The 10,763-nt window shown below is 32.6% G+C and overlaps 1 protein-coding gene across 1 annotated transcript; it reads left to right on the forward strand.

Annotated features, from left to right (window-relative positions):
* Nucleotides 1–1,373: 1,373 nt before the first annotated feature.
* LOAG_08140 (ATP-dependent RNA helicase in chromosome III) lies at nucleotides 1,374–5,676 on the forward strand. The gene is made up of 11 exons (XM_003143672.2): nucleotides 1,374–1,560; nucleotides 2,083–2,207; nucleotides 2,548–2,705; nucleotides 2,780–2,851; nucleotides 2,977–3,167; nucleotides 3,592–3,708; nucleotides 3,827–3,973; nucleotides 4,079–4,157; nucleotides 4,792–4,934; nucleotides 5,211–5,327; nucleotides 5,426–5,676. Exons 1-11 carry the CDS (start codon nucleotides 1,474–1,476, stop codon nucleotides 5,579–5,581), a joined length of 1,392 nt encoding a protein of 463 aa, XP_003143720.1. The 5' UTR covers nucleotides 1,374–1,473; the 3' UTR covers nucleotides 5,582–5,676.
* The last annotated feature ends 5,087 nt before the right edge of the window (nucleotides 5,677–10,763 follow it).

Raw genomic sequence — 10,763 nt, forward strand, 5'->3', positions numbered from 1 at the left:
AGAGNGAGAGAGAGAGAGAGAGAGGGAGAGAGAAAGTGGACGATAACAACAGGCAAAGACATTTTAGGCTCAGCAAAGAAAAAACAGAAGGACGATGTGATGACAAATCGTTGTTTTGATTTTTAAAATAAAAATCGAACAAATTGTAATAATTTGGTTAAAACAACAATTGAAAATTAATTTCGAAATTTATTGAGAATTCAAAAAAAAGCAAAAAATGAATTTAGCAAATAAACGAAGGCGTTTTAAGGATATGAGAGGTAATAAAGGGAAGGAAAAAAAATAATGGAACAATAACGAGATTGGAGAAAAGGAAGAAAGAAAGAAAAGTGATGATACAATAGCAAAAAAAGGATGAATCCTAAGTATATGATTCATTAGTACTTATTGCTTTTCATAATAATGGCAAAATCGTCTTCCGTCTCCTTTTTTTCACCCAAAATGACGACGACAAAATGTGCTTATCGATGAATGTAAAAGGAATATTCGCTGCTAAGAATTGAAAATTATCAGAGAGAATATCTCCATTTCATTCATAACAATGCATATTCCATCTGAACTAACGAACAATCTTGAATGACTGCATTAAAATTATTGGAGAGGAGGAAAATTCAAGATGAAGTCAAATAATAGAAAGAAGATAAACTTTTCCTTTGAAACTTTCAATAATGCCGATTGAATGGCAAAAACTACTCTTGTTTTTGAGGATATTGTTGTGATTTGCATTGAAATAACTATTTCTTTTGCTTAAAGCTATAAATAAGTAAGAAAAGAAAATGGCCTGCAGACAAATGCCTTTTTTCCCTTTCATTTCAGTATTTTGCATGTTAAATTTATGTGAGAGACAGGGAATGATCAAGACTGATGTTGGATTCGGTGATAATCAATGGTATCAAACAATTATGATGTATCATTTTGTCCTGAAAAATTGATGTACATAATGACAACAAAAATGCGTGGGAGAGATCCTGAGATTTTCATGTCGTACCTTATCATTGTAGCAAATTAAAACTATTGGATATTTAAAATAGTGGCAAAATGATTCCGTAAAGAAAGTTGGGATGTGTTCTTGCCTAGGCGAGGGATTTGGTAAGATCTTAAGATTTCACTTCCCAGAGGAAGGGTTTAAGAGATTTTTAATACAAAGTATTCCCGATATTCCTTGTATGTTATTGTTTAGTATCTTACCACTGCTTATCACTCCACCATCGTCGTGATGTTATCGAGTACAGTAGCACTGTGGGAGAGCATGATGTGATACTACGTTCTAATATTTTTATTTGCAAGCATGTTGTATTATGAGAAGGCATGTTACTGTGTTATTGGGAAGCATACACTGAGCTTGTTGGAAAGTAAACTTTGTCAGAAAATGTGTTGTAGTGTTGAAAATCGTGTTATATTACCGGTAAGTGCACTGCAGTATTTCACAAGCATATATTCAAATCGACCGAAAAAAAGGGAGAAAACCGAATTATGTCTGATTCATCAACGGATGAAGATGACGCGGTGCCAACGCAATCAGTTGAGGAGCAAAATGACGACATAACATTTCAGCAATTGGTAAATATTCTTACTATTCGTTCAGATATTTTTTTACTCCTTGGAATCAAAACATTACTTGATCTGTTATTTTTTCCTTATTCTTTGAGAGTCACACTCAAACTGCAGGATTTCTTCCGAACCGCAGTCTAGGTGTCATACAGAATACGAAACGTAGTGCACTGGTTTTTCCGACACAATTAAAAATCCGTTATTTGGGCCAGAATAGGAAAGAGTATGAGAATAGCACAAATGGACATGGGATTGGAATTATTTATGTCTGTATAATATAATAAACATTAAATAAAAGATCGTTAAAAAAAACTCGTCCAAAAGGATTGCAAGTTGTAACTACTAACGTTGGCATCGTTTCCAAAGAAAATTCCGAAAAAAAAAAAGGCTTAAAAGACTTACATATTGAACCTCCTTTGAGAATTTTACAATCAGTGTTTATTTGTGAAATCATGCCATTATCAGGAGGTCAGGGATATGAACTTAGAGTTCACTTTTTATGTCCCACCTTAAGTTCGTTTTTATTTTCAGGGTGTAACAGATGTTCTCTGTGAAGCATGCGATCGTTTAAATTGGAAAAAACCTACAAAAGTGCAAATAGCTGCTTTGCCACATGCATTTAAAAAACGTGATATAATTGGTCTTGCTGAAACGGGGTAGATTTTTTCCCGACAAAAAGCAAGAAAAAGCTCTGTGTCATTATCTCCAAAATATTATCATTCTTTGCTTGAGATATTCTTTTGCTAACACAGCACTAATAATGCATAGTAAATAGTATTATATTTAACGCCCTTTCATATTTAACTGTCTTTTTAATACGTGAAATATATTGAGCTTTTTTTTCTCCCAACTAACGATATGAAGATAATAAAGTGAGCCATCACTATGTCAGGAAAAATAAGCCAATCCCATTTAAGATACAAGCTTTTGGTGAAAGTTTTAATCAATTTCAAGTTTTGCACCTATACTTAGAATTGTTAAAGAAACCAATTTTAGATCTGGCAAAACTGCTGCATTTGCAATACCGATATTGCAAGCTTTGCTTGAAACTCCGCAGAAATTATTTGCTCTCGTACTTACCCCAACCAGAGAATTGGCTTTTCAAATCGGCGAACAGTTTGAGGCGTTAGGTGCTTCTATTGGAATCCTTATCGGTAGGTTAATCCCGGCACTGTAAATTGTTTCTACTTAAAATCTCTTAAGCTGATCTGATTTTATGCTTTTTCAGCTGTGATCGTTGGCGGTGTAGATACAGTGACGCAGTCGTTAGCCCTTGCGAAACGTCCTCATGTCATAGTTGGTGAATTTTAATGTCCCACCGTTTTCGTTTCCTTCAGGAATTTCCAAATTTCGATCAAAGTTAAACCATATTTACTATCTTTTCTAACATTAAAATTTATTAATAGATGCAACGATGTTTTCCAGCTACACCCGGCCGGTTGGTTGATCATTTAGAAAACACGAAAGGTTTCAATTTGCGTGCACTGAAATATCTTGTGATGGATGAAGCTGATCGCATTTTAAATATGGATTTTGAAGTGGAAGTAGAGAAGATTTTAAAAGTTATCCCAAAAGAAAGAAGGACATATTTGTATTCAGCTACGATGACAAAAAAAGTTAGTCTTGGGACCTTAAAATCGCTCAACAGCTGTCTTGCTCTTTCTCTCGGTCTGAATATTTTTGCAAAGCTGTGGCTTGTCCGATGTAGCTGTTTCAATGCCTCTTTATGAAATTTGTCGTTTCTTTTTTCTACAAGCAACATCTCTGTTAAATGATTCTGTTCTCTTTTAATATTACTCGGCAAAGCGTAACAGCCACTTTAAGAAAGCCGGCAGTGCGGTGACACAATATCATCGGCTTCCTTAAACCTAGGAAATCAATAAATATGAGCTTGTAGAAATGGTTTTTCTTTTATAAATTGTGCTTTCGTTGAGTTCGGTCAAGTTCTATTACTTTAATATTATTCTGTTACTTTAACTATTACTTAAATTATGCTAGTGCTTAAATATTTCTCTCGAATAATTATTTCGTGGATTTCAGGTAGCCAAACTAGAGCGTGCTTCACTCAATGATCCAGTCAGAATAGAAGTCAGTTCGAAGTACCAAACTGTTGATAAATTGAAACAGTATTATATCTTCATCCCATATAAATATAAAGTAATTACTTCGATTTTAATATTTTAAATAGAAAAAAAAATCAAATAGCAATAGAACAACGAAAAAACAATCACACAATATTAAAAAACGTATTTTCTCCAAGTTGATGTTATTTTAGGAAGCCTATCTTGTTTATATATTAAACGAAATGGCTGGACAAACAGCGATAGTGTTTTGTTCCACATGTGTATCAGCTTTAAGAACTGCGTTAATGCTGCGAAAGCTTGGCTTCGGTGCTGTTCCTTTACATGGCCAAATGAGTCAAGTAATTCCAGGAATTAATATTTTTTCATGTCATTTAGGTTGCAGTTCCTTTTTTTAATGGAAAAAAAAAGTCGAATTTAAAGCGACCATCAAATATGATTTGTAGGCAAAGCGACTGGGTTCATTGAACAAATTCAAAAGTAAAACTTCGACAACTCTTATTTGTACCGATGTTGCATCAAGAGGTATTATTTTGAAATGAAATTTTGTAAAAAATAGTTAAGTACACACATATGAGGCTTTGACGCATTGATCTGTCAATATGTCAGAAATCTTGTATCAACATTTGTGCTCATTACGTCTCATTTTCGTCCATATACATGCTATTAAAAAAACATTCTCAGAATGTTATGGGTGTGTGAGGGATGATTTCTTCATTTTTTCCTGTTCCTTAATTTCTTAATTAGTTGATTATTCAGTCCAAATCACTTCCTATTCATTTTTATCAGGAGTTTAGCTTACACCTTCTTCATAAGCTTCTGTAAATATTGTACATTCCTATACTTTACTGAGGAATCGGTCTTTCATAGTGAACAGAACTTCAACTGCTTTGCATAACAGCAAACTTGGTCAGGTCATTCTATCCTGCATAACTTCTCTTGCTTTTCTCAATTGAACATGCTGGTATTGTATAAGCATATTATTTCATGTTGTGCGTTGTTTTTTCTCATAGAACTTGACCTCCTGTATATCTGCATATGCTACTATAATGTTCACTAGTTTCGACTCTTGTATTGTTGCGATCTGAACTTCGCTGGTGTATGCCATTGCTAGTTGTTCACTTTGTTTTTCGACCTTGCTAAGAAGAATAAATTATAGGTCTTGATATACCACATGTTGATTTGGTGTTAAATTATGATGTTCCCACACAATCCAAGGATTATGTTCATCGCGTCGGACGTACCGCTCGCGCTGGTCGATCCGGTGTTGCTGTAACGTTCGTTACACAGTACGATGTTGAGGTTTATTGTTTCAATTTATTTTATCCCAGATAATTTCTTGATGCAGGCATAGGTTCATGAACCGTTTAGATTCCTTTTTTCTTTCCTTCAGTTCAGCAAGTTGTGTTTGCCGATCTAAGACTAATGTGCTTCTTGTGCACTTAGTTGTAGGTATTACTAGTCCGATCTTGTTTTTGAAATACATCGCATTTACTGCTCTTTCGTTATCCTATATCGTAGTACTTCTGGTGGCGTAATTCCAAATCGTACTTTTGGTTTTATTGTTCTGCTATTCAGATTTATCAAAGGATTGAACGTTTGATCGGCAAAAAACTTCCACTCTTCGAGACAGTAGAGAATGATGTAATGTTACTCATGGAAAGAGTTGAAGAAGCTCAGAAGCTGGCAAAACGGGTGTGTATCTCATAATTTTGATATTGTCAACAGACAGTATATAAACTTGGTACATCCTTCCGTCTGAAAATTCACTATTTTCAAGTATTTCAATTCAGGAAATGAAAGAGATGGAGGAAAAAAAAGGCAGGAAAAGAAAACAGTTTGACGATGACGATGATGATGAAGTAAACGATGCAGAGGAAAGTAATGCTTTTAGGAAAAAATTGAAGCGAAAGCAGAAAGGAACTCATAACGAAAGAAGAAAATTCTGATATTTTAAAAAGCATTGTTACTATTAAATTATTTTCTCATTTATCAAGATCAGATTTATCGGAAAAGTTAGTTTATCCACTTTAAGAGGTACCTGTTTCCTTCCACCTTCGTGGAATTACAAATACTGTTTTTTCCTTTTTCTTACTCTTTGATAAAAGTCAATTACTTAATCCGAGGCCGAATACATTTATTTTAGTAATTTTCATCTTATTCTTTTTCAAATCTTTATGGTCTTGTCGCGTCATTCCTCCATTTGTTATTTTTATTAACTTTTGTTTACTGTTGCAAAATATCACCAGAAGAGTGTTGTCTTCCGACTTAATGTACTATTTAAATGTTGGTAATGATACGACTGCATGCCAGTCATAACCTGTAATAATTAACAACTAAATTGCGTGGCTTTAATCGACGTGGTGACATTTGCTTTTTTGACGAATTGGATTTAACCTATAGAAATATGTTCAACCGTAGTTAGTCATTAGGGCTATATGAAGTTGGAGATAGTAATGATTTAGATAATTATGATAGGCTCAGGGATGTTGGTAAGGTTGTTATACAAAGAATCCATTTATCGTAGCTATCATTAAGAAAGTTAAGAAAATTTGTATACCCATAAGTCGTTTTGCAATTTATGCTTATATCAGAATGGAATCGTAATTTAACCTTTAAATGAACAAAGCATCTGGTATTTTGGGCATCCTACATCTGGTTATTTTGGACATCCTAGCATTTGATATTTTGGTGAATTGCCAACTGGCTATGTCTAATAATCATCAAAAGAACACTAAATACACTTTAATACCATGGCGTGATGTATATCAGTGAAGATGGTTGAAATAACGACGATAGGATTGCCACATTCATCGTTGTAACTATTCCAGTACGAAGATCGACCGACCGTACGACAACCAATTTATTTTTTGGTTGTACTGTCTTGCATGGCCAGGCCTTCCCTAAAACGTTGTATTTTTGATACTTGGCTAAGACCCAGTATAATTTTCGGTCCATTATATCACATTTTCTATCTTACCTTCTACGCTTTTCACACCTGTGGTATAGGTACCGTTTCTCAAATGTTTCATCATATGAAAGTAGTGTTGTAAAACAATGGTTAGCTATGGTGTTAGAAAATCAGATGAAATAGGTCTTATCATGATTCTAATAAGGAGAACATTATGTAGCAAGTCAGATCAGCACAAGAGATGTGCTAATGGTGATGTGACTCTTCGATGGTGTTGTTTAAAAAGGGAATGACTTTCTGGTGACATGTGAAGTGAAGATTAGAACTAGTCGAGAAGCTTTTTGGCTAAGACAGCTTTACATGCTTTTCAGAACCTCGTCTTCGACGTTCATGAACAAAATGGTAATGAAAGAAGCCGTTTATATTAAGCATTTCGTAAGCTAGTGATTGTACCCTGATGATGTTTGACCATATTTGGTGGCATTTGCAATTTTTCTCTGTAAAAGTGACTGTGCCATAAATTGGGCCTAAATACTTCATGTATAAATTCGTTAAAGATATTCATTCTTGACCATTTGACATATTAATGAGCGGATAATCTAAATAACCTTTAAATTCTGAGATTTTTTTCTCCATCAAAATTTTTCTCCTTTTTATTTGATTGAAGTATTCATGATAACTACAGTTGTCATGAATGCTTCCCTTTGTTCTTTAGCCTTATGATAACGACAGTCATAACAAGCATTATCACCGGTAATTTTGTTATCTTAAGAAAATTATTGGATCAATAACAAGAATTTCTTTACTTTCGATTAATTTGGTAAGTTGGTTGAATGGATCCAAAATTCTTTTTCAGAATTTTACCACGGCATGCTTTAAAAAGCAGCGGTTTACTGAAAGCAGAATGTCCAAATTCCACGTCCTGATCAATCAAAGATTGCTGGACTAACATTCGGAAGAGACCTTTGCTAAGCAGGAACCATAAGCTCGGTTTCGTGAATGGCTAACTGAAAAAATGGAGTTTTGTTGTCGGATACCTATAAATTTGAATACTCAAGTTTTAACATTCTTGATTTTTACATTTTGTGTAATTTTCATGTTTCAATTTTCATATTATCACAATAATTTAGAAGATGAAAAAAGCTGATTTTTTCTGAAATTAAAGAATTAAATCTTCGACTTCGATACTTTATGGTATTAGGAACAAATGATACGGTGAAGATGAAGCACGATGATATCGTTCCGTGTTTAACAGTTCAAATCATTGATACACCGATCAGTAGGCAAATTAAATAAAATACTCTGACGGTCGAAACTGTAAACCTGTTCTAGTAAGTCATATGGATTGTAGCTGAATATAATTTCTCCATCATCTGGAAGCGCATTATATCAACCAACCGAGTAAGATATAGTTGAAAAATTAGAAAAGCCACTCGAAAATTTTTTAACCTAGGGAAATATTAGATCGAATTGAAAAAAAAAAATGAAGGAATATGAAGATATATGTTGAATGTCCTCTATAGTGTAGTATTAATCATTACATATGTGATCATCGAGTATTTAAGCATTAAATTTGAATCATGAAATTTCGGATTTGATTGCACTTTTTTGTTTTAGTCATTTTAATTTGAATCTTGAAAAACTTAGCTTCTGACTCGATAGCTTCGCACACTATAGTAAATGGGAATCATATAAGGGGACAGTTTATTATCCTTAGTGCCTATCCAAATCATCATCAGATGTCAATTCAGAAAGTGCGCATATTGCAGCAAATCAAGCAATTCAACAGTTAAAATGAAACACTACCACATTCTTTTTTTGTTTTAATTTATAAAATTATATTTTTATAAAATTTACAAAATATAAATTAGTTTACAAAAGAAAAAAGAATTAGTGCTGAAATTCAATCATATTTTATGCCAATAATGACAATAGTTACAAATAATGGAAATGAGGATTTCTAATTAGCCCAATTTACGTTTTAGTACATACCAAAGAGAAATGTGCAGTAATTAATGATGCTTCAAACCTTATCAATACTTACCTTCATGAGTTTCACTTCCATTCTTGCTTCATTACTGATACAATGATATGTATATATGATATTTTATGTCAACAATCTTTTATCAGAATGGATGTTATATAATATAATGAGGATTCATTCTTCTTCTTTCACTGTCTCCCCTTTCTCCCCCTCTCTTTCTTTCTCTTTTTCTCTCATTCATTCAACAGAATAGATAATCTTGTTATGTCTCACAACGATTTTTTTTTAAATCATCAAATTTGAAGAATGGAAGTTTCAACTTGAAGGCATTATTTTGCCCAGTATTTATAATGCCAAATTGACACATACACATACACATACACACACATATATACATAAATTATAAATAATGCCAAACATACACACATACACGCAAACACATATATGCATATACACATACTCTACATACATACATACATACATACATACACACACACATACACACACATTCAACATTCAAACTAAATAAAGAAAAGTTTAGAAAGCATTGTGTAAACATTTTTGATAACAAAATGATAGCACAAACTGACAACATAAAATATTATCAAAGATTCAAATTAAATCAAATTAAAGAATTATATAAAGCAAAAGAAATAATCAAAGCATTCATTTGTTTCTTCTCTCTCTCTCTCTTTCTCTCTCTCTATCTCTCTCTACCTCTTCCTATCTCTCTCTATCTCTATCTACTTCTTTTTTTCAAGGAAGAAAAAGAAAGAAGATTCGCAATTCTGCATTTTATTGCATTTCTTATTTCCAATTTCTAATCATCAAATTTTGTTAGAATTCAAATAAATCAATAAGAAAAAAAATGTTTTTTTGATGAAATTTAAAACATATTTAAGTCTAATGATAAGAAGCTAAAATTCTTTTTTAATTTAAAAATTTTTATGCAGTGAAATTATATGTTCAAAAATAGAAGTTGCCATCTCAATTTCAATTTTAATTTTAAAATGTAGAAATTTTCATACTGCGGAACTTTTCCAATTACCTCTGAATTTTAATTTTTCTTCCTTTTCCTCATTTTAATTTCGAAAATTTCCTATAATATCTATACTTTTATGCAATATCTATACTTTTCTATAATATCTATACTTTTATATAATATCTATACTTTTCCGATTTTGAATAATTCTTGAATTATAACTTAAAAGTTTAACTTTGTTTTCTGTTGTAGTTCTACTTTTGCCAGTTCCAAGAAACAACCAAAGGAAATGAAAAATGAAATAACAAAAAAAGAAAAAAAAAACTAAGATTCAAACAGTGATAAGGGTTACAGCAATTAAACATCGAAGCGTTTGCGTACGATGTATGGTCTCTATGGAAATGTCTTCTAAGCGTCATTAACACCATTCATCTTCCTTCATTTTCGACAATTTTGTCCAGTGCTTCCGAAAATATCGATCAAAATGTCACCGAATCAATGTGTATTATCATACACCAACTCTCATATAAATAGCATTTTTAAAATGTTAAACTCTTTCCTCTCCACTTTTCTCATCGTATTGCATTCCGTCCTTCCCCCCCTCCCCCCCACCCCCGTCTCCCGCTATCACCATCCCGTACCCCATGCTGAGAAAATTGCCACTTTTATAACTGGTGAATTAATTCATTTATCCTTCAAATATCATAGTTAAATAATACTTTAAGCTATGTTTAATCCATCAAAATATTTTCGGTGCGGGAAAATGTGGGGAGGGAAGGGTAGGGAATGGGATGTTCCAGAAGTTGCAACATTTAGCGTTCTTTTGAACCCAGAAGTAGAACTTCAAAATAGTGCCTTTTCATTATTCTCTTCTTAACACACTTCGATAACTTTTTTTCAGCTTTCATTTCCGATATTTTTCCTTTTCTTTGTTATTATTCAATCGCTTCTTTTATTTTCTTTTTTGAAAAAAAAAACAATTTTGCCTCTTTTTGGTTTAACATCTCTTTTTTGTTTTAAAATTCACGAAAAATTGCATTTCTATAACACCTACTATCTAAGAAAGGATTGAATTTTTTCCAAATTCCCTTTTGTAGAGGCATTCATTTCTTTTAATATCAAATTTAAAAATAAAAACATTCAGCAATTCCATTTCAACTATGCAAAAATTCATATCTTTGGTGACATAATTCAATTTTTTTCTCACAGTTATGGATTCTTTTTAGACGTTCATATTCATAGATGACCGAAGCA

The sequence above is a fragment of the Loa loa genome (genome assembly GCF_000183805.2).
Source record: "Loa loa unplaced genomic scaffold supercont3.319, whole genome shotgun sequence".
NCBI classification, from domain to species: domain Eukaryota; kingdom Metazoa; phylum Nematoda; class Chromadorea; order Rhabditida; family Onchocercidae; genus Loa; species Loa loa.

Bases quoted from the DNA above. Each gene is read 5' to 3' on its own strand.
- LOAG_08140 (XM_003143672.2), top strand. From the start codon at position 1,474: ATGTCTGATTCATCAACGGATGAAGATGACGCGGTGCCAACGCAATCA. The intron at 2,852-2,976 runs GTGAATTTTAAT...GATGTTTTCCAG, and splicing joins ACGTCCTCATGTCATAGTTG to CTACACCCGGCCGGTTGGTT. The intron at 4,158-4,791 runs GTATTATTTTGA...AATAAATTATAG, and splicing joins TACCGATGTTGCATCAAGAG to GTCTTGATATACCACATGTT.